The 25,553-nt window shown below is 34.5% G+C and overlaps 1 protein-coding gene across 1 annotated transcript; it reads right to left on the bottom strand.

Moving 5' to 3' along the window:
• Positions 1-20,542: 20,542 nt before the first annotated feature.
• Positions 20,543-23,833, bottom strand: LOC104213638 (F-box protein PP2-A12-like). The gene is made up of 3 exons (XM_009763167.2): positions 23,406-23,833; positions 22,962-23,080; positions 20,543-21,305 (listed from the first exon to the last, which is right to left on the bottom strand). Exons 1-3 carry the CDS (start codon positions 23,736-23,738, stop codon positions 20,885-20,887), a joined length of 873 nt encoding a protein of 290 aa, XP_009761469.2. The 5' UTR covers positions 23,739-23,833; the 3' UTR covers positions 20,543-20,884.
• Between the last annotated feature and the right edge of the window lie 1,720 nt (positions 23,834-25,553).

Here is a 25,553-nt window from a genome sequence, read left to right as displayed (position 1 = left end):
ATTAAGTAATTCAAGGTTTTTAAGACTTGAAATAGAGAAGCACCAAAGAAATATATTAAGTTACTACAATTTGATTGTAGTGGCGAGCATCTCTCTAAAGAGTTTTTTAGTTACATATCAGAATAGGGATTACATCTCAATTGACTACACCGTAAACTCCATAATAGAGTCGTGTAGTAGAAAGAAGAAATAAGTCTCTTTTGGATATGGATAGACTAATGACGTGTTATTCAGATTTGCCTTATTTATTTTTGGAATATTTCCTGGAAACTTCAAATTACATTCTGAATTTAGTTCCTTCTAAGCTAGTACCTGGGACATCTATAGAACTGTGGACTGAATGTAAGCTTGGTCTGTGGCATGTTCAGATATAGGATTATCCCGCATATGTGCTGAAAGGGAAAGCAGATATGTAAGTTGGAACTAAGGATGGATAGGTGCATGTTTATCGAATATCCAAGAAAACGAATGAAGCTTTATTTTATTGTCCTAAAGAAAATAAGGCAATTGTTAAAACAAATGCATTTTTCTAGATAAGGACTGTTTAATAAAACATGTTCCTAGAAGTAAACTATTTTTACAGGAACTGGGCAAAGAAATAACTAGATGTTCAAGAACATCAAAACCCACACGTCAGAATTGACGTTCCATTGCATTTAAGTAGTGGGAGAACGTTAATAGACATAATATGCCTTTATCGAGTGGGAGTGATGTTTGAACATTGAACACTATAGTAAGAAGTCACTAATATTTCAATGTCGTGAGGTAACGAAGGTAATATTAGTGGTACTTCGTCTTAGTGGGAGAAAGCTAAAGAAAATTATAGTTCGGTGTTCATTCTTGGGATAGTTTCGGTAACAGGATCTCTGAAGAGTTTAATACCAAACTAGATAATTACGACAAAGTACTACTGGACAAATATTGCATCAGATATAACTTGGCAAGATTCTTTAACAAAACCTTATTTGGTGAAGACTTTTAATAGTCATGTAAAAGAATGCCTGAGAAAGTTGTAGATGCATGGTTATGAGTCTAAGTGGGAAGATTGTTGGGGCATATACTATTAACCATGCATTTGGATATAGTATATTCTAATAATTATCATGGTTAAAAGTCTAAGTGGGAGATTGTTGGGATATATACTATTAACCATGAGTTTGGTTTAGATATAGTATTTATTATGAAATAATTGTTTATTCAGTTTTAATAAAGTTTTAAATAGATCATATAATAGTCTGTGTCCTTTGCTTATATAGTAGATGATTTAGTGTATAGAGTTTAGCTTATACACGGAAGATTAAATCATCGGTTCTTATAAGTATAAAGTTTGAGTTCACAATCTAATGATGGAATTGGACAAACCATCAGGAATGATTGTAGCACAAGATTAAATATAATTAATCTTGATTATGGGAATGGTTTAATTCCAACTTCTTGTGCTAGTACATTTTGTATGTATTGAACGGACCAGGTAGAGATAAGTATTTTATACTGACTTAATAAAATAAACTCTCTAGCCATTAAATGTACTTATACTCTTAATCTTGATATAATTATTATTAGCTGTGTATATTATTATTGTTTTGATTTATTAAAAGGCGAGATTCTTTCGTGGGTCAATATGCCTGGTAAATTGGATAATAATAATATACATTGGCGAAGTAATAGTTAGTTGATGGAATCCATGTCTCGGTTTAGAGATTGATGATATACCTTTATGAAAGCTTATAAGTTTGCATGTGTAAACCCGGCCGGTGGATTTTGTATCCGACACATGAAATAAGTTAAGCGAAAGTTTAAAGGAAATAATCAATAAATTAATCGTCAGTAATTTAATTTACTTGATTAGTATCTGAATCTTAATATGGGGAGTTAAATAAGATTTAATGGATGAATTTCGAAATTGGATAAGGAGTACAATTACGGATTTTTAGTGGAATAATTCGTAATTAATTATGGTAGATATTAATTTCGAAAATTAGAAATTAATTCCATAATTGAAGCCTTGTTAATTAAATTCTGTGGTCCCTACTGTGCCTAAATAATAGAAAATAAAGGAATCATTTTTCTGGTGGAAAAGAAAACCCAACAGGTTTTGGAAAAGGGTCTTAACCCTTAAAACTTGTGCTATAAATACATAAGGTTTTCCACCTAGAGGGATGAGTAGATGGTGGCTGAAATTTTCAGCCAAGTTTTCCTAGAAATTTCGCCCACACGAAATTGCTATTTTCGGGTATTATTTGGGTAACACAGTAGAAGACCGTGGAACGTTCGAGGATCACGATTGCGCGGGTGATGGAGATTCCATTGAGAAGTTATGGAACTGAAGGCTCACGTGGTAGAAGAGATATGTTCACGCTTCAAGAGGTAACCCGTGAAATCCCATTTATGCTAGTTGTCTAAATTATATGTGATTTTGATACTGGAATTGCTTCCGCTGCATATAATAATCCATCAAATCTAGGTACTGTTATACAGAGAATATATGTTAAAATTGTTATGCGCTAAATAATAATATATTTACTTTAAGAGAGCATTAAGTTATGCGAGTATTTAGTTTAATACCACAAACCATATGCGCTGAATTAGTTATGTGACTATTAATTTTTTTTATACTGCTAACCAAATGTTATCAAAGTAAAAGAAACTACAGTGTTCAGTTGACACTCCATGAATTGATACATATCGATTTATACTCTGAAACCATGGAAATCTAAGAAGATTCAAGAAGGATTTCATTAAAAAATGAAAGAATAGATAGAAATTCCATGAGTTGATACATATCGATTTATACTCTGAAACCATGGAAATCTAAGAAGGATTTCATTAAAAAATGAAAGAATAGATAGAAAGGAGAGAGAACTTAAGAGAATTTCTATTGCAGAAAAAAATTGAATCGAACCTAAAATGAATATCCTGTTTATATGTTTTACGTTATTTCCAAGAGAAATAAAAGGGGGCCAGCTAAAATAATTGGGTCTTTCTGGGTAATAGCAAAAAATTTGTACGGCGTGTCTCTCTAAAGGGATTTATCTTGGCGGAATGTTCTCGTTTTGACTTGTCTTAGTAACCAGACGTGCTAAGCACGGGCCCCACAAAGTGGCACTGACCTTTCGAAAATATAAAAAGGTGCTGCGAAAATGTATGTAGTTATTTACACCACAGACGAACAAAATTTCATATCCCATAGTGTACTGCAAGAACTTTGCACTACTGGTAAATATTTTCTCCTTTATATTTGCCCTCAAGAATCAAAAGAAGTTACATTATAAAACAAAAACAAAGGAAAAAGTTTCACTAAATAGATATATACAATTATTATAGTAGACATTTTCTACGTTCTTTCAAGCACATCAATTGCCGCAAAAATCTTCAATTGCTTGGAGGCATCTGGAGGCTCACACAACACAACTGGCAAGCAGAACCAAGCCTACCATTACATTCAGGAGACGCGTGGGTGTGATGTTGTGGATGCGGATGTGTAAAGTATGCATATCGCTTTTCGCATATCAATTTCCTTAAAGAAGTATATTGGGTTCTCTCAATCTTCAATTATGCCTTAACAAGGAGAATTAAATTAGAATTTATCAAGATAACTAACATAGAAATTATGTAAGTCCAGATCAAATTTTGAGTAAAAATGCTAATAAATTCTATAGTTTAGTAAGGCAAAGCTGAAGAGTCAACCATTAATTTTCCTGTAATGCAAAAGAAGCTGCAGTTTTTTTTTTTTAAGATGCTGCTCTTTTGCGTGTTATAATTCTAAGTATGAGCTTATATCAATTACCATAACACCTACTAAAAATTGAATTTTTATTTTTCTTTAGTACAATAAAAGTGAGAGAGCTACTTCTATTTATTTTCAGAAAGAAACTAACAGAAATCTTAAGTTTCATTTCACAAATTGAAACCAAAATTTTCTTAAACATTGAGAAGGTAAAAGATTTACTCGAACACTGCAATGATACAACACATAGATTTACTGGAAGAAGTACATGTATTGATCCAATCCTTGCAATTATTAAAAACAAAATGAAGTGGTCCTAAATGTATATAGCACCTAAAAGTAGCAGCCTAGACAGCTAATCATCAAATATGAGAATGAGAAGCAATTTTGTTTCTTTGCTGAATGTTGTTGAGGTCTGGTCATTCCCTGAATGACAAGAGCTAGTGAATCAGCGGAAACGCATGATGCATCAACTTTGGGCAAGAGAAGTAAGAGTTGACATGTCCATAAATGACAAACTTAAGCTTGTGTCGGTTGCATGTTAGAAATAAAATAATCAAATTGGCTTTGAGGCGTGAAAATCGACTGTCCTTAAAGAGTTATCGCTTGAATACTAATTTAGGGAAAATACAAAACGATTCTCTTCAGGATACAACAAAGCCTGCAATAACACTTGTGATTTTTCTATCTCACTTCGTTGGAATTCTTGTGTATTTATAGGCAACCAACAGACCCTTTCAGAAAGGATGTCTTGTTTCACAAACAGACACGACTATTTATTCGAATTTTGAATTTAAAATTCAAATAAATTTGATTTTACTGTTAAAAATAATTAACTCTAGAATCTCGTGCCTGTTGAGTCAGTCTCGTGCCTGTTGAGACAATCTCGTGCCTGTTGAGTCAATCTCGTGCCTGTTGAGTCAGTCTCGTGCCTGTTGAGACAAACTCGTACCTGTTGAGACAAACTCGTACCTGTTGAGTGTTATTTCATAATGGTCAGTTCCGAGGCTAACAGGCACGGTATTGACTCAACAGGCACGAGATTGTCTCAACAGGCACGAGACTGACTCAACAGACACGAGATTGACTCAACACGCACGAGATCCTAGAGTTAATTATTTTTAACAGTAAAATCAAATTTATTTGAATTTTAAATTCAAAATTCGAATAAATAGTCGTGTCTGTTTGTGAAACAAGACATCCTTTCTGAAAGGGTCTGTTGGTTGCCTATAAATACACAAGAATTCCAACGAAGTGAGATAGAAAAATCACAAGTGTTATTGCAGGCTTTGTTGTATCCTGAAGAGAATCGTTTTGTATTTTCCCTAAATTAGTATTCAAGCGATAACTCTTTAAGGACAGTCGATTTTTACGCCTCAAAGCCAATTTGATTATTTTATTTCTAACATTGCATTCACTGCGCAAAGTGAGTCTATCCTACTTCTTTTTTAAGTGTCCTAATAGTAATACTATTTGCAGAACATGATCGATTAATGCATCCCCAACATTACTGCTAGCTCAGAAACTGTAAGTAATACCAGAAATGACCACAATGAGGCCTAGATTAAGATGTATGCATGTAGAATCCGATTCTGCACCAAAAAGATTGTACCATTTCTTCCAATAATGTCCTCCTAAACTAAAGCTAAATCAAAACTTGAGCAGTTTGAAATATCTAAAATTTTGGAAGAGAATTGAGGTCCTAGTTCTAGTAGAATAAGTCGTTTCCTCTTCAACTGACACTAACACAAATTCTAGGCATATAAATGGGAAAGTCAACATTAGGATAGGAGAAAGAGGCTAAGACAACGTTTTTGAGATCTTAAGTGAAAAAAAAAAAAATCTTAAATAACAGATTGTAGTTCAAAAAATAAGACATGCTTTCTTTAGTAGTTTAGAGAGCCTTGTTTCCTGTTCCCACGTAACTAATATTGAGGGAAATATACCCTATAAAAATGCTCCAGTATTAAATCTTATCTTAGAAATTAAGGTAAATTCTTAGCTTAATCAAGTTAAATTGCACATCTGGGAAGAAAAAATCATACTCTGCAATTTTCTAGCACATGAGAGTTCTTTGAAGGAGTCACCTATTTATCATACTTGAAATTATTTCCCTTGGATCCTTTCTACTTTTATGAGGTAAATGGAGTAGAACAACATTGAAACATGATTAATAAGAAAGTGCAATGCTCATTTTTTTTTCTTTTTTCTTTTATGAGGCAAATAGAGTGAAATAAGACACTTATATTAAAATGCAGCACGAAGTTATCCATACAACAGTCATGAGAGTTAAGATAAGCAAATACAGTAAAATGAGATACTTGTATTAAAATGCAGCACGAAGTTATCCATACACCAGTCATCAAAGTTAAGATAACTGATACATAATATGTTAATAATGCATTCTTATTATTCACAGAAGTAAGCAAAGGGTGGAAAACATAACCAAATGGACAGCTCAGTTCAAGATGCATATCTACATTTTGCCTCTAGGTCAGCCCACAATTATCTCCACTCTAATAGAAAAGATAAAACTTGAAGCAAAAACACTAATGCAAATATAGAGTAATGAAACTATAGTAACCAAAGTATGGATTTAAGAAGAAGACCATGAAGCTAATAGCTATTTCAGTGCTATCAGCAGTTGTCAATGTCATACATTGAGATATTTTTTGTCCCTTTTATTTAGCTTCTAGAGACATTTATTTTAATTATATATTATTCTATAAGTTAGCTTCTACTATTGTTATTCACGACATGTCACCAAATTCTCACAAATTTCAAATGTCCAATGTTCAATCACTAAAAAACTAGTACTAATTATTAAGATCCTTTTGGATGTACAGATATTAATGAATTATTAATGATCTTTTATGTTCTTGCACATATATTTTTCTTTGACACGTGAATTCCTCATTTTTTGGGCTTTTAGTTAACAAAGAAGATCTTCAATTAGTTCTGATCCACAAAATATAAAGCAAATTAAATAGAAGGGTTTTGCATAGAGTTCAAAACAAGCAAATATAAATTTGTTTCCCTGAAAATTCCATTCATCCTTCAGCCATGAAGTCCCTTGAACTGCAACAATTTCTCAATCAAAGAGAAGACTTATTTGGGGATTGAGATATAATTGTTGTTGTTCTCAGTCAAGTGCGAAATGGGCCATAGTCAATGAAAGAGTTGCAGAGCTTCAAGTGCTTGCTGAGACAAATGTATAACCAGTACCCCTGAAAGCGGGTTCAACTCCAATTAATTTAATTGTTTTACCAACGGCGCACAATGCTATACCGAGATAAGCATATATACTGATTTGTGTCATAATTTCACAGACTATCTAAGATTACTACAAATAAAGTCTGAATAAAAATATACGAACCTGTCTTTGAATAAGTAAAAACAGAAAAGAAATGATAGAAGGAGACGCCAAGGCCTGCGGACACCTGCAGGATTACCTCGGGTCGCCTATTGGACTGAAGACAACAACCTCACTGCGGTCCAAACGCTCCGGTACCGGTATTTGCACACAGTGCAGAGTGTAGTATCGGCACAACTGACCCCATATGCTGGTAAGTGCCTAGCCTAACCTCGGCGAAATAGTGACAAGGCTAGGACCAGACTACCAAATAAACCTGTGCAGTTAAATCATATACAACGGAAAATAAAAATAGATATTCACAGTAAAGATGTGAGGGGGGCGGGGGGAAGAACATGCTGCGGGGAGTATCAGGTAATAATAGAATATCAGAGAGGAATGTAAAGAAACCAAAATTCAATTACTAACAAGGATAAGGAAACAAACACAAAATTCACTTTCATTTCATATCTTGTTGCAAGCGTGCAACCCGATCCCATTTCACATATCTCGTTGCAGGCGTGCAACCCGATCCCATTTCACATATCTCGTTGCAGACGTGCAACCTGCTCCCATTTCATATATCTCGTTGCAGGCGCGCAACCCGCTCCCATTTCATAAGTCTCGTTGCAGGCGTGCAACCCGCTCACATTTCATATCTCGTTGCAGGCGTGCAACCCGCTCCCATTTCATATATTTTCATAGCGACGTGCCACCCGATCCCATTTCATATCAACAACAATCACAAAGGAATCCCAGCAAGGGAACATGAGTATAACGACAACATCCCGGCAAGGAAAACAACATCGTAAACAATAACAACCCGGCAAGGGAGACAATGTCATAACAATAACATCCCGGCAAGGGAAGCAATATCGTAAACAATAACATCCCCGCAAGGGAGACAATGTCATAACAATAACATTTCGGCAAGGAAAACAATATCTAAACAATAACATCCCGGCAAGGGAGACAATGTCATAACAATAACATCCCGACAAGGGAACCAACAATGATAATCAACATTTTAAGTATGAATAAATCTCAACGGAGTCACAACAATTACAACACTAGACCCACGGACATGTTTGACACCGACGTATAGATACTCGTCACCATGCCTATACGTCGTACTCTACAATTAACACATAGCAAATAAGACACAACTCCTAATCCCTCAAGCTAAGGTTAGACCAAACACTTACCTCGATGCCACGAACACAATTCAAGCTTCAACTACCGCTTTACCTCTCGTTTCCACCACCAATTCGCTTGTATCTAGCCACAAGTTACTTAATTATATCAATAAATGCTAAATGAATCAATTCTAATGCATGAAAATAAGTTTTTCAATGTTTTTCCCAAAAAGTCAAAAATCGACTCCGGACCCACATGGTCAAAACCCGAGGTTCAAACCAAAACCCGATTACCCATTCACCCACGAACCCAAATATATAATTTGTTTTGAAATCAGATCTCAAATCGAGGTCCAAATCCTCAAAATTTGAAAAACCTAGGTTCTACCCAAAACGCCTAATTTCCCCCATGAAAACCCTTGATTTTGAGTTGAAATCATGTGAAAAGATGTTAAAGATTGAAGAAAACGAGTTAGAAATGACTTACAATCGATTTGGAGAAGAATTTTTTTTTATAAAATTACCCAAGAGAGTTTATGTTTTGAAAGTGTTTGAAAAATAAAAGATTTTCGGTTAAGTTATGAATTTGCAGGTCGCAGATGTCGTAATTGCGACTAGGATTCGCAATTGCGAACCCTTCAGAAGACTGTCATCTTTGTATTTGCGAAGATTTTTATCGCATTTGCGACCACCCTATATTTCTGAGGGGTTCGCATTTGCGAGGCAGACGTCGCATTTGCGAGGCAGACGTCGCATTTGCGATCAGGCCTGCCCAGGCCTTCTTTAGCATTTGCGATGCTTTATTCGCATTTGCGAGTCAGGCTGCAACCTGCAACATACCAGAAATTCCTGAGTGCAAATTTCACTCCGTGGCCTATCCAAAACTCACCCGAGCCCTCGGGGCTCCAAATCAAACATGCACACCAACCTAAAAACATCATTCGGACTTGCTCGTGCAATCAAATCCTCAAAATAATATCAATAACTATGAATTTACCAACAAAATCAAAGGAAATCTCATGAACTTTCAAAGTTTCAAATTTTACAACTAATGTTCCGAATCACGTCATTTCAAGTCCGTTTCTTACCAAATTTTACAGGCTCAACTTAATTTATATATAAGACCTGTACTGGGCTTCGGAACCAAATACAGGCTCGATACCATCAATTTCAAACATATTTTATTTCCAAAAACTCATATATATTCCAGAAAATAATTTTCTTTAAAAATTCATTTCTCGGGCTTGGGACCTCGGAATTCGATTCCGGGAATACGCCCAAGTCCCATATTTTCCTACGGACATTCTGGGACCGTCAAATCACCGGTCCGGGTCTGTTTACCCAAAATGTTGACCGAAATCAACCTAAATTCATTTTAAATGCAAAATTCATCATTTTCCACAGATTTTCATATAATGACTTTCCGGATACATGTCCGGGTTGCGCACGTAAATCAAGGTGAGACAAAAAGGAGGTTTTAAGGCCTCAGAACACAAAATTCATTTCTAAAATAAGTGATGACCCAAATGCAAAATGTACACGACAATCATTTTTTTATTCCTTTGCTCAACGAAACTTAAAAGAAAAATGTTTTCTCTTGTTGCTCAATACAATTGATCTGGAGTTACTGATAATAAATAAAGAGATGCTCTTATAATTTAGATAAATAAAGCAAATAAATAGAAGGAAGTTTTACCTTCCTATGCCACATATCAAACCTTATTACCCTCCATGTTTAAGGTTAGCGATAATTACATTTAGTATATTAAATTACCATTTATATACCATAATTTAAAACAGGGATATAATTAATGGGACATTTATTTTAGGCATAATTATAGGACCGTATATTCCCACATTTCTCTTTCCTTTCAGCTCAACCCCCCTCCCCACCTTTTACCTTTACCGTAACTCCCCCCCACGTTTTACCTTTACCCTTCACTCCCCCACGTTTTCTTCAGTTTTCTTCAATACAGAACAAAAGCTACCCACGTTCTTCATTTTTCTCAATTTAATTTCACCAAATATTAAAGTTAAACCATGAAGAACACCAAATCTCCCAAAAAAAATACATAAAAAATCTACAGTAGGTGATATCCCCTCTTTCGATTTGGGTGTTTTAACACCAAAATCACCACAAAAATAAGTAAAATCTATACATGCAATGGAACCTACTACTCACAGTTCATCTCCTAGACAAATCCGTGCCGAAATGCGAACAAAGAAAATGCACGATGTAGATGCTGGAGGAAGTGCTACACCAGACGGCAAACAACTCAAAAGAAAAGGGAAAGAGGTATGTGTAGATGACGACTTTGTTGAAGATGTCCCTAAAATTCCAACAGTTAAAAAACCCAAGTTGCCTCCTGCTTCCACAAAATAAAAATGAAGAAACAGTCCAAAGAGCTCCCAAAATTGGTTCAGAAAAAAAATTTGGTGAAGGTAAACATTTAGTATTTTCGTTTCCATTTTTTTAGTTTTGTTTTGGATGTAAAAATCTTTGTTTTAAGTGTTTTGGTAAATTGTAGATTAGTTGTCTTAATTTTCTAGATTTTTTGTAGTTGTGGTTTAAAACACGGATATAATTGTAGTTATTTTGTAGTCGTGTTGTAGTTATATTGTCCTTAGCTTTTAAATTTTGAAACAGAGTTGTAGCTACTTTTTGCTTCCTGCATTTTTGTAGATAATGTTTATATGTGTAGATGTCTTGTATGTTTTTGTAGTTATATGTGTAGGTTGGCTTTATTTTTTTGAAGCAGATTTGTATGTATTTTTTCTCCCTGATTTTTTTTAGCAATAAGTGTAGTGATTATGTAGTTATATGTAGATATTATTTATATTAATGCTTAATTTCTATGCAGTTTACTAATGTGAAATAATTTATCATTTTGTGCAGAATGGACATTATTTTGCCCCACATAATGTGGATTATGGTGTGCTTAGATTCCACACTTTGCGTGATCCTAGCATTCCTAGCCAGATAAAAGAGTTATTGTCTCCAAATGCTTTAAAACTTTTTAAAAACACTTGTTTTGGTTACTTACTGTCTCTCCCCTCCATTTGCATGCATAATCAAGCTATTTATCTTCTGATGAAGTATGAACTGTCTAAGTCTAATGAATCATTTTTTTTTCAGTCCACTTGAAGGGGGAAAAATTGAATTTTGCCTTGAGAGAGTTTGGTTTAATTACCGGTTTAAATTGTGTGAATAAGTTTACAGATTATGGATATACTTCTAGTTATGTTAGCAAGTTAATGAATAGCTATTTTCCTAACAAAAAAAGAGTAGAGAAGTGGTATTTGAAAAACATAGTAACAAATAGATCTTGGGTAAACGATGAGGATGCAGTCAAGTTGTGCATTCTTTATCTTTTGGAATTTTTTGTTTGCCCTTCTGACAAAGATCATATGCCTTTTATATACCATTTTAGGTTCTATTTGGTAGAGTATGGTAATTTTGAGTCATAGCCATGGGGTATTAAATCGTTCAATCAGGTTATGGAATCTGTTAGGCATCGTCTAAATCCCCGTGTACATTCTTATCTTATACGAGGATGCTCATTAGCCTTGAAAGTGTGGCTTTATGAGTGTTGATCGACCGTCAGCACGGAGCTTGCCACGAGGTGTTCTGACTCAATACCTCGCATATTAAGATGGTCAGCTACTAAGGGGCAGATTTGGTTAACTGCCTTTGAAGAGAAGATGATCAAGCCTGAGTGGATTAAGGTATTTTTTTCATTTTTGTATGTTCCTACATTTACCTTCATAATATCTGCATTTAGACTATATTTTTTTGTCTTAGTGGAACTAACTGTTTTTTTTCATGATTCAGTTCACAAGCATGACTGAATCTGGAGAAGAGATTGAAGTGCTTACTCTGCCAAACAAGATTGAGTATGAAGATGAACAAGGTGCACAATCATCAGAGATTCCAAATGCTGATTCTCCAACATTGGAACCCAAACATACAGACTGTCAAGAGGACAAGGAATCTGTGGCTATGAAGCTCAGGAAGCTAGAAAAGGGAATTAAGCAGGTAAAATTATTAACTACAATATATTTACATATTTGCTACAATTTATCTACATTGCATAACATTGTTGTTAAATTGTAGTATAACTGTATCAATTTGGAGACAATTGTATAAACAATACTGCCTCGTACATAATTAAACTAAATTGTAATTTATTTGAATAAAATTACCAACTAACTATATTTTTAACTTTTAGGTTGATGGAAAGTTAGAGGATTTTAGGAAGGATGTATTTAAGGAACTCCATGACCTTCGAGTGATTATAGATGATTCTATGAAGAGGGTTTTGAATTTGATAAACAGGAGATATGATGTGGATGAGGCAAAGGTAAGAGTTGATATATATTTATATGCCAAAACAAATTATGACATTTTAAAAAATATAATCAAACTAACATAAAATCTTTAGTTTGCTGGTAGTTCAACCAAAAACAATGACCAAAAACAAGGAGTGAACCACCAGCAATTTCCGTTCAATCTTGGTGATCAAGTGCATGCAAGCACAAGCAACACATGTATCTACAAAATACATACAAATATATACACTTATTATAAAACTTTATAGAACTGAGTTTTATTATTCACAATTTATCTACAACTTCCTACATATATCTGCAACTTTCAAGGCAACATTATCTAGTATTTTTTACCTATTATTTTTTTATAAATTGAAGCTGCAGTTTGTCCAGAACATGTTCCAGTACATGTTGACTTATATGGAGAATTTCAAGAAGCAGCTGAGGTAGAACAAGCAGGTATAATATCATACTGTCATTCAGAATAAATAATTGTTCTTTATACAATTTTACATTCCCTGTTAAGTAAGTATTGTTTTTTGTAATAGATATTGAAGATATCAATGCACAGTCCCCAATTCACGGAGTGACTGTAGCAGCTCAGACAGAACAAGTCATTGAGAAACAGCTAAATGAAGGTGAAGATGTACATCGTGTGGATGAAGTTGTTTCTGAAGGTTCAGGCATTGATAAGAAGCGTGTGACATTGGATGACTTTGAGTTGCCAGACAACTTAACACAATTGGTTAAGTATAGCGAGCTCATACCAGATGAAGCAACCCCTATTCATCCGGGGAGAACCAGGCAACCGGGGAAACATGCACGATCACCTTTCATACCGCTATATAGTTCTGGAGGCAGCAGCTCTATTGGACCTAAATTTTTCTACCTCAAGCACCCATTCACAACTCTTATAGGTGAAAATGTAGATTCTGATATGTTAGATAAGTTCAACAAGTGGTTATACCACCGTACTGACAAAGTATCTAAGAGGTATGAATGCTTAATTTGACACTTTCATTTCAGCATTTTAAAGTTAAAAAATGTAATTTATTCTGTGAATTTTTTTGATTGGGCATTTATTTGTTGTTACAGGAAGAAGGCTCCCTTTTCCATAAAGGATAACCAAATCAATCCTTGGTTAGACCTTGGAGTTGAAAAAGTGGATAAGAAGGACTGGTTTTATTCCCTTGCTCACCCCGGGGAGTCCTCAATGACTCGGTAAGTATCAAAGAATAAATTCACAAGATATATTTTCACTTCTGTTTTGTAGTTATATTGTAGATATGAAATATATGTGACCATGCCCTTTATTATAAATTGTAGATATAATGTAGACATTTCTTATAAATGATGCTCTTATTTATTATAGTGTGATTGTATTTAGGTTGAACCTTATGTATCATATTTGATGATGAATTGTATGTAAAAATTGTATATTTATTAATTTGGACAGAATTGGTATATCTATATTTCATGGTTGTAGTTAATTTGTAGTAAAATTGTAGAGCCAGTTGAAGACTTATAACATTAACTTTAGTTTGCATGTAGATATTATTGAGGCCTTTTGTGGTAGTTGCTATTCCATGTGTTGCTATGTATAACAGTTAAAGTGTAGTTATTTGTTAGATTATTTGAATTCTGATTTTGTATTTTAAGGTGTAGCTGCTTTGTTGATAATTGTAGTTACATTGTAGCTAACAGTAGATTTCATTTTATTTTGCAGCACATTGATGTTATTATGTATTACCTGAGAAAAAGAGGCAAATATGGCCCCAACCCTAATAACACTAGGTTTACAACAACCGATTGTTTGTTCAAGTCAAAGATTGTACAAATCTATGACAAGTTCATAAGTTCTCCACCAGAAAAAAAGTATTCGATTATTAAACCCGATGATGATGTTGCAGAATATATTCTTGGGTATAGACTCCTTGCTAATATTGTCTGGGATGAAGTTGACTATGTCATCATGCCCCTGAACATTGTAGAGAATTTCCATTGGTTGTTGATCGTTTTCGACATAGTGGACAGACAACTTTATGTGTATGATTCCATGGTGTCTTCACACCATCATAATGCTGTTGAATCATGTGTTGATAAGTTTTCAATCATTATCCCTCTGTATTTGTCTTGCACTAGTTTCTACGGGAAGCGTAAATACATTGACTTCAAGACCACAAAGGCATACATTGAGAAATCAGTTACAGACCCTCTCAACATACAGTGGATGGTTACAGAGATTCCACAGCAAAAGGAAGGTTCACTGTAAAAAAACCATTCTCTCTTTCTGGATGTTTAATTATTATTTTTTATAATCATTTGTTAAATAATTAAATTTTTTGTCTTATGCAGCGATTGTGGTGTATTTGTGGCTGCTTTTGCGGAGTATGTTTGCATTGGAGATTTGTCAATCCCTTCAGAAGACCTTTCGGATATCGACCAACACCGTAGACGCTATGGAGCTCTCATATGGGACTATGTTACAAAGAAGCAAGAAAATGGGTCAATCAGTGAAAGTGAGGTTACAGGCAGGCTAGCAAGGAGGAAGGGTGCTCCTGCATTGAATGAGAAGACTAGAGTCCAGAGAAAGAAGAAATAGTGTCCTGTTTTCCTAGTTTAGTTGATGCCAATTTGTAGTTGAAGGAGAATACACTACTTTATGAACAAATTTTTTTTTATTGCAACATACCTTTTTGTTTTGTAATTTTATCTTTCATCTTAGAATACAATTTGCCTACAAATAATCTCCACAATATCTACATTTTGGCAACACTCAATGTAGTAATTGTATATAATTTTGTAGTTGTATATGTTCATAATTTTTATGAAATACCTTCAAGTTCTAGGTAATATCTGTATATAACTGTCAGATGAAGTTAAATTACACAACAAATAGAATAAATAATTACTCCAATCATAGAAATATATTACCCACAATTTATCTACAAATCATCTACAAATTATTACTAAGACTACAATTTAAATACAGTTAACTTATATTTTACCTACAATCTGGAAACACTTTACATTAAAGTTATTTTTTTAATATCAGTTGTATTGTAGATAATAAATATTTAAATTTAATTACACTCTATCAAAGACAAATTTAGATGCCTGATCTTTAAAAACAAATGTAGCATATTAAACAAACATAAACAAATTTTAGTCTACTTCATAATGATATTTAAAAATTTAAACTATTATACAAAATATCTGCTAACTTTAACTCACTAACAGTTATTTTGAATAACTATTCTAACTACATGATATTCATTTGGCGCATTCTTGCAAGATCTTTTGTTATGCCCTTCACCTCCACAGTTTCCACATGACACCTTGTACTTCTTTGACTTTATTTCATCATAGGTTTTATATCTTTCCTATTGAGGTCTCCTGGCTGTCTTTTATCTCCCATCGGTGGTTTTACTACCTCATCCAAAATATGTTGTGGCACATTCCATTTGCTTTCATCAGGAAGAGTGGCATTTCATACGTACGCAGAAAGCTCTCCCTTGTGTAATACGAAGAGCAATAGTTTTCATATGTTTCATTCCTGTGCCTTAATGCTGCCAAAGCATGCGCACATGGAAGTTCTTCAAGCTGGAATTGGCCACAACTATATTTCTTGTTTTCTAAACACACAATGTACCGCTTCACACCATCTAACACAGTATGTATATGATCTGTTGAATCCCTCACCTACAATTGCAGAACAAACAAAAAAAATATTATCTCAATCATAAAAATTTATTATCTACAACTTATATACAAATCATCTACAAATATTCTACACCTTATATACAATCTACAATTATCTACAATTTGACTACAATTTATATACAATCTGGAAACACTGCATATTAAGTAATTCATTTTTTCTGCACCAAATAAACAGATCTTACCCTAAGCTTCTGAGATAATGTTCTGTTGTCATCTAATTCTTTGTTGAATTTGGCCCCAAGAAATGTGAAAGTACCCTTCGCCTTCAATAACTTCTCATTGGTCCAACGTTCTAGCAGTGTCCGCATATACTCTAAAAGGTCAAATATCGGCAGCTCTCTTGCATCTTTTGTTACTGCGTTCAACGACTCTGCAATATTTGATGTCATTGTCCACGTTCTATTCACTGTTGCATGTACTCTTGACCATCTATGATAACCAATATCATATAGGTAAGATTTCACACGCGGGTCTACCTCTTCAATCTTCGACATCCTTTCATTAAATTCATCCAGAGTGTATGACCGTGCTGTAGCAAAGTACAATTCATGCAATTGTAGATGACCCTTCTTGAATTTTGACCTTATATTTGTCCAAATATGCCACATGCAAGAGTAGTGTGGGATGCCCGGATAGACAATTGATGTTGCCTTTAGTATACTCTCATTCCTATCTGAAACAACACACATTGAAGGTCTTTCACCATATGCCTGCTTGAATTGCTCAAAGAACCACTTCCAAGATGCGTCGTTTTCAGAATCAACCACAGCATATGCCAAGGGCAATATTGTTCCTACATTATTAATTCATAAAATATTAATTGGCAGCTTTGAAAATTTATATAAAAATATAAATACATAACAACTACAATATATATTCATAATATATTCATTTTATCTACATTACATGTAATAGCTACAAAATAACTACAAATTACTACAATATATCTACATTTTATAGACTGCCTACAAAATGACTACAAAATTTTTACACTTTTTACCTGCTGCATCCATGGTGCTTGCTGTCAGCATAATCCCTCTGTAGGCTGACTTTAAGAATGCCCCATCAACCACTACTACTGGCCTACAATGTTGCCAACCACTTATTGATGTACAAAGAGCAATAAATGCGTATAAGAAGCATTCATCTGCTGTCCTTTTCAATTTAACAACCGAACCAGGATAAGTCTCCTCAAGAATATAAAAATATTTGGGTAATTTGCTGTAGGAGTCAGCCGGATTCCCTCTCAAAAACTGTAAAGCCTTTTCCTTTGCTCTTTATGCTTGCATGTAGCTTAGGTTCACTCCGTGTTCGGATAACATGTCAGTCTGTATGTCCTTTGGTGTGTAAATAGTCTTAGGATCACAATACTTTGGAATTACCATGCTACCAACTACATCTGCAGTACATTTGCGCTGTATGAATGTTTCGTCCATTAGGAAGCATGTGTGTTGTCGGTTGAAACTCCTTATCTTGAACATTGCGAAATCATTAATTGACGTTGCCTTGAAGTGTCATTTACAGTTTTCACCAACGCATACAAGCCAGTAGATACAAAAAGAAATACAATATATAATACAGATTATAAATGTAGATGCAACAAACAGACTGTTTTAACATAAAGTAACATAAACGACAATGTAACTACAATTTATCTACAATGTTTACATTACACATATCTTGAGTATAACACTGCTTTTATTGGTCTTTTCTCCATAAATATCTCCACACCTTCTACGACTAGATCTTTTAACTCTGAACTGGAACTTGTGCATCACAGAAAAATGCTTCATTGCAGCAGCTACAGTTTGTTTGTCCTGATACACTTGTCCTTCTTCAATAGCAGTTTGCGTAGATTCTGTTATTATTTCACTTTGATATTCCTCTATAGCTGGAGATGATGGCATATCAAGTAACTTTATGGATCCAGATGAACCTGCATCAAAATAAAGATAAACAGTGTACTTATAATTTTGTAGAATATTTGTAGAGAATTTGTAGATATAGTAAAAATTTTGTAGTCATCCATTTTTAGGATGTCAGCCATTATAGTTAATTTCTACTATAACTGTTGCAATTGTAGTTTTATTTGAAGACAACATTTTGAAATCAACAATTTCTAATCATAATTGTAGTTTATGTTGTTTTATAAATGTACTAACTTTGTAGGTAATTTTGAAAACAACATTGCTTTATTATATCATGAAACAGATTTGTAGTTAATTGTAGGTAGCTGTAGTAATTTTGAAGATAATACCGTAAAAACATAAATCTATGCAATTTACAACTATACAAACCTGCACTTGTGTTATCGTTGGTGATTGCCAATTCCATATTGAAATCTCGTACACTTATACATAACGGATATGAACCTAAGTTTTTATTCTCCTTTTTGGTTTCCATATACACACGAACCCCCATATCATTCCTAATCCCCATTGGGAGATATTTGTCGTTCACCATGTATTTGATTTCTACAATTTTTTCTGAAGTATCAATCGATAGTTGTTCTGCAATTGTAGAAATCAGAATACTGTAGCTTGCATTCTCATCTACCACAATGGCATCAACTTCAAAATCTCTAAATCTGCCATAGTTATCCCAATTCCCATTCAATTGTAGCATGATTGCGATTTTGGACATGATTGCTGATGTATTATTCTAAATTTTTTCGTTTTTTTGTATTTCTAGATTGAGAGAAAAAAAGATGAAGAACAGATTTATGATCGCCAATTTGTTTTCTGAAAACGAACGAAGAACAGAATATACCAATGTTGAGTTGTTGAATCTCGAAGATTTGAATTCTACAATTTGAATTCAGTTTGTTGAAGCTGTTCGTAGTTTGTTGAAGCTGGTCGTATTTTTTTTTTAAAAAAATTTCGAATTGTATTCTAAGAGTAAATTACGCAGATGTGAAATCTCCTTTCCTTTTCAAAACTTGAAGTTAATGTAGAATCAATCTATCCCAAGATTCTTTCCTGATTTTTAGCATGTTTTTATGGAATATTCTGCCCTAATTATTCATAATAGACGAATGGTACATGAATTGTAGGAAAAATGTAGACTAGGCGGATAATTTAGATACTATGCACATATTTGGTAATAAAGTTTCATATATGGTATAGAAGGGAAAAATCCCTAAATAGAATTCCTAATCCTTCAATTCATTAGGGAAAAAACCTATAGGGAATTACATTCAACAATCACAACCACAAATTAGAAAATGGACTCTATGGTAAAATCACAAATGTAAAATCCTAAGTCAAAAAATGTTCCTGCTTTTAACTTGAATGTTATATAATTCTTTAATTTTTAAAGCTTGAAATTCTTGTTTGGTGATAAAAAATAGAAGTTAATAATTGATTATTGTTAAAATCCTTTGAATGTTGATAATTTGTGCTTAAGCGTTTAGTGCAAACACAAATTTTGGTGACTTATTGTAAAAATCTTAAAAATCTATTGTTGGACCTTAGAAAGTGTTAAAAAGATAAAGTGAGTCTTTTCAATTTGGTATTATTTGACTAAATTGATGATTGGAGATTGTTTATGTTAGTATTTGAAAGTTTTGTTTCAAATTTAAGATTATTTGGAGCAGATTTGGGGTGGTTTGATCGAAACTGAAGTTGCAAATTTGAATAACACTTTGTTAAAACAACCTAGAAGAAGTGTGTCAATCAGATAGACTTCAATGAACAGCTTAATAAATAGGTAGAATAAATATAGCATCAATTTTACCATCGATAGAGGAGCAAAAGTATGATAATTGGATAGACTTCGATGAACAATTTAACAAATAGGTAGAGTAATAATAACATCAACTCTAGCAATCCGATAGAGAAATCCCGAAGAGCAAAAAGTATGACAATCATGTAGACTTCAATGAAAATTTAATCCAGTAGAAAAACCCTTGAAGAGCAGTGCACGGGCGTGGGGCCATTTCTCAAATACCACCAATTTTAAGGACGCTCGGCTAAGATCAGCCCCAAGGGGCCATTCTTGTCAATCTCCCAAGTAATAAGCCTGCATTCCTGTCAATCTCCCATGTAATAAGCATGCTGAAGCTTAGAAGTTGGGCTACGCAGCAGGGGCTTCTGAATGAACCGAATTGACTCCAATAGCTTAAACTAGTGACTGCTTACAGCGATCAAAACATATGTATAACTTAAATAAAGATGGTAAATAGGTTTCTATTATAGTATAGAAAAGTAAAAACCCCATATATAAGTCAAAGAATTAGTTGTTGGAAGAAAAGCTCTACTCTTCAACACCAAGAACTCTAAGAAACACAATTTGAGGAAGCTTTCTCATTGAAAGTTGATAAAGCAATATAACGTTTAAATCAAACTCAAAAGGAGAATATATGCACTCCTAGATTCAATTCACTTGCTAGGATCAAAGTGCACATCAAAAAGTAGTCCGATTTAACATACACTAAGAACTACGCATACCTAAATACGAGTAGTTGGGAATAAAAGACCCCGCCATACACGTATACACAGATTTACTCGATCTAACATAGATCACCGTCGCTGCTAAGAGTAACTTCTCCAGAACCATGGATACTGCTACCTCTAACTCTTTTACAAACTCTTTCCTAATGAGAAGGTTAGCAGCACACTAAAAACGCTTTAACCTCTCTGTAAACTCGCTCGGACATATTAGCACAGAATCTACACAAAGTCCACCTTTGGTGTGTGTGCAGTCTATTTGTGTCATGGAGAACTTAACTTTCATGGTTTCTGTAGATCCTGTGACAACAAAGTCTCCTACATGGTGGTATTTCCATTTTCCAGCTTCTTTCAAGTAACACTGGGTAGTGGCTTGCTGGTTGTCTGATGTTGAAAGCTGGAATTGTACTGGTTTTTTATCCCATCCGTGGACATGCTCGGAGTTGCAAATTCGCTTTCCAAATCTCCGAGAGGCACGTCCAACTTGCAGCCTATAGAAAATGCTATAGGACCCTACTGGGAATGGGAAATCAACCTCTCCATCGACTTCAAACCACCAAATCTGTTGGAGATATGCAACGGACTGGAATCTGCAGGCAAAAAAAAGGAGAAGAAATCCTTTAAGTATTTTGTATTAAGATTTCGTACCTTAGCTTTTAGTTTGTGTGACAACATAGCAGTAAATTTGAAACATGAAGTATGTGATACTTAAGATCCAGACCTTTCAACAAATACAGATCATTTTTCACTTCTCTTTTGATTGGAGGCTAGGCGAAAGAGGTATTCTTGAAAATTCTACAAGTAGTAAGATATATTCTAAAGATGTACGCTTTGTACATCTAGTGTATGAAATTTGATACTTAAAGCCCCATTTGAAGTTCTGAGTCTGTGATTGGAATTCATTTTATCCTCCATTGCAGTTTCCGAGAAACATAATACTACTCACGGACACGACGCAGGTGAAAATGTGTGGTGTCAAAAACACATTCATCTTTATTCTCTCTAATAATTTTCGTGGTTTACAAGGGAACAGGGAGGGAACTTTTATGGTATTTCCAACCTCTAAGAAACAAGGAACTATGCTTTCATTAAGGTCTGCTTGGGTATTACAAGCTTCCAATGTGATGAGGCATGAGCATACTAATGGTAAGGAGAGTTCCCAACTAGAACTACCAGATAATCATGATCACTTGCAATCATTGGAAGAGGTGGAACTTGGACGTTTCTCTTTTCAAGCAAATACGTTTCCCTGAATTAAAGATAATACATTGATATAACAAGTATCAAAGCCCCTTATAAATCTCAAGCAAAGATCTTCCGATCAATAGATGTATCAAATAATTCAGATATATTTCAAAGTACCTAAGTTGCCCGGACACGAGTGTGGGTGTTCGACATGGGTGAGGATCTAGAGGTCGGATCCTTCTAAGATTCTAAGATTCGGGAATATGGATCCTACTACGGATGCGGGTGCGCGGGGATCTAGCTAAAAATTATTCAAAAAAATCAAAAATTAAAAATATAAAAAAAATTCTAAATTTTGAGGAATACTTATATATAGCTTGTTAAGTATGGATTTCTCAAGTTGTAGATAATTAAAGGACTAATTTCCTATGCTATTTTCTTCAAATTTACCCTAGTTTTGGTTCTGATTTCGAGAATCAAATTGTATCTCGTCTCGAATTTTTCCTTCCGTTATGGTCAAAGTACCAAAATCATTTGAAAAGATCCGGTACGGATTCCATACCCACACCCACACTATTGTCGTGTCGATACAAGTGTGGCACCTAAACTGCCGTATCGGAGCAACTTAGCCAAATACCCAGAAGGCCAGCGTGAGAAACTGCTAATGGGATTAAAGTATCAAGTAGAAGAAATTGTATAAAGGAATCAATTTACCACTCAGGCTTCATTTTCAAAATTTAGAAGTAAACAGGCAAGATTTATATATAAGAATAATATAATTTCTGTGCCATAGGGAACAAGGACTCAAGGAGACATAGAAGACAAAATAAACTTCTTCAATTCATACACTCTACCACAAGCATATCAAACAAGAGATCACAAACTTTACAACATAAATCATGTATAAATAGAACCTTTGAATAGGAGGATTTCATCAAAATTGTCCGAAGAGTTGGACTTGATCAGCCAATCTAAACCACACACCATCAATAAACACACACACACACATACACATTCTGCTATAACTTGATAACAGAAGTAAAACAATTTTAACCTCTCACCTAGATTCATCTGTTTCAATACGACTCCAATATCTCCTATCATCAATGCCCGTTATCGCCAATCCATTTGCAGATATCGATAGACAAACTCGTCCTGTTCCCTTATCTAACCAAACCTTCTGCATACATCCCAATCAATAAATCCATCAGAATATTTAATCAGAAAAAGCATATCCCTATGATATTTCCTAAAAAGTAGACAAACCCATTTCACCTAACTCTCGTTCAATCATTTTCAACATAAATATGGAACAATTCCTATCAAAAAACTGCATCTTTCAAGAAAAAAAATATATCCTTCTCCAAGAATGAACCAAAAAAAGTGGAAACAATCAAACTTTTACAACAAATTAAACCCCATATATGCAATAGAAATTGGGAATTCATATACATAAAAGAAATCCTAAAAATAAAGAAGTAATATAAGAAGGGTAAAGATTGGACCTTTGTGCCGCCATCAAAATAATTGGGTCGACAAAGCCTAGCATAAATATCCCTTTTACACAAATTGGTAGGAAAATTATCATCAGCAGCAAAGACTCTATCAATAAGAGAGCCATAATTCAAAGGCAATTTAGATTCCCATACAAAATCAGCAGAAGAAGCGTCCCTAAAAGCACGATTTAGCATTGAAATTTTACAGATCTCTTGTGGGTCTAAATAAACCATAACTGACGCAACACAACTCTCCGGCAAGTCTCCGAGACCGGGATTCGCCGGCGGCGAGGTGGTGGTGGATACACGTGGCATTAAAAGGAAAGATAAAGATGAACCCATTTTGTGAGGCACTTGATTTTGGTACTGTATTGTTATTGCAAAGGAAAGAAATGTACGTATAAAAAGAAAGAGAGTGTGGTAAGAAGACAGTTTAGAACAGCTGGATATATAGTTGTGTATATATAGAGGAATGGACGCGTACGTGGTTAGGTTTACTTTTGGTTTGGTCGTCTCTTTTGTGTGTGTCGGATTCTGCGGGAATTAAAAAAAAAAGGAAAATATAATATTCACATCGGCGGAAAACTACGAAAATCAATTAATTATATAAATGTGTTTACATATTGTAATTTCACTTTTCTTAACATGGAGATAGTACTTTCCGTTTAGTTTCATATGACAGTATTTGAAGAAGTTGGAATTTAAGAAGAAAAGAAAAAAAAGTTTCTCAACATATCAAAGTATTTTCTGAATTTGTATCAGAACATTTTTATAACTAAGAAAAAATATTGTAAAAAAAAATTAATTTTAAAAAGTATCTTTTTCTTTTGTCAATAAAGGAGACATATATTAGAAGTTAAGTAGTATTACAAGGAGCATGAGCTGATGGGGATTCAGCATTACAAAAAAACAATTGATCACTCTCCCCAGTGGTTACTACATTATCCCTACTAGGACCAGCGTTTGCTACATTTTCTATACTGGTGTTCATCACATTATCAAGACAAAAAGAGATAGGTTCCTCTGCAGGAGATGTACGTAGAGGGCGTCTGTGAAAGGTGCCCCCGTTGGTCTGCTAGAAAGTCATGCATCACAAAAGGAGGTGGTTGCAAAAAAAACAGTTGTGGAAGCATTGCATGCTAATGTGGTCCCATGTTTGGCAAGCGTATCTGCTACTTGATTTTGCTCCCTGTAAGTGTGTATGACCAATGGTCTATCCAGCTGTTGGAGGAGGTACCTGCATTCATGCGTTAAAGATGAGTAATGTGGATTAAGATGACGGAGTAGAGAGATTACCTCAGTGGAATCCACATTAACTTCCAAGGGGGCGAGTTTGTACTGTAGAGCAAGTTGTAACCCTTCTAGTAGGGCAGTGAGTTCCATGTAGTGATGGTTGCCTGTTGACCTTGTACCCATATACCCTATAACCCAATTACCCATGGAGTCTCTAATTACACCCCCAAACCCCCTTTTGCCATGTTTGAAAGTATATGCACCGTCTGAATTTAATTTATACATTCTGTGTGAAGGAGGGTTCCACTTAACATCTATGTAGGTGTGAGGGTTATTGTGCGCGCTATGTGTAATATCTAGATGGAAATACTCAGCAGCTTGACCTAGAATGTGCTGGATATTTGGAGGGTGATTGACATTGTCACAGACTAGGTGATTGCGACTTTTTCATATGTGCCATAGGGCATAGCAAATGATAGTAGGATAGCTCGTTATAGAGGTATTAAGGTTATTATGGAGAATGATACGCGGGAGTTTTAAGGCAGTTTGTTCATGGAGTGTTTGAACATGTATGTTTTGATGTTGAATGTCTAGTTGTTGCCATACTGTTTTTGCTTGGTGACATTCAAAGAATAAATGTGCTATAGTTTCAGCTGTGTACTGGCATACTGGGCATAAAGGATTACGAGTGACATGAATAGTATAGAGGTAACTAGCCGTGGGTAATCGATGGTGGGACATTTGCCAAAGGAAATATTTTATCTTTTGAGATAGTTGTAGTTTCCATAGCCATCGGAAAGAGTGGTTTTCTGATTTGGACTGTAGCTGTCGATATATGAATTTAACTGAGAACTGCCCGTTAGGTGTGAGGCTCCAGTAAATGTGATCATGATATTGGTGATTATTGAGTGTAGGGATATAGTG

The sequence above is a fragment of the Nicotiana sylvestris genome, chromosome 10 (assembly GCF_000393655.2).
Source record: "Nicotiana sylvestris chromosome 10, ASM39365v2, whole genome shotgun sequence".
NCBI classification, from domain to species: domain Eukaryota; kingdom Viridiplantae; phylum Streptophyta; class Magnoliopsida; order Solanales; family Solanaceae; genus Nicotiana; species Nicotiana sylvestris.
Note: the sequence above shows the minus strand (reverse complement) of the source record. Positions and strands in the feature narration are given on the sequence as shown.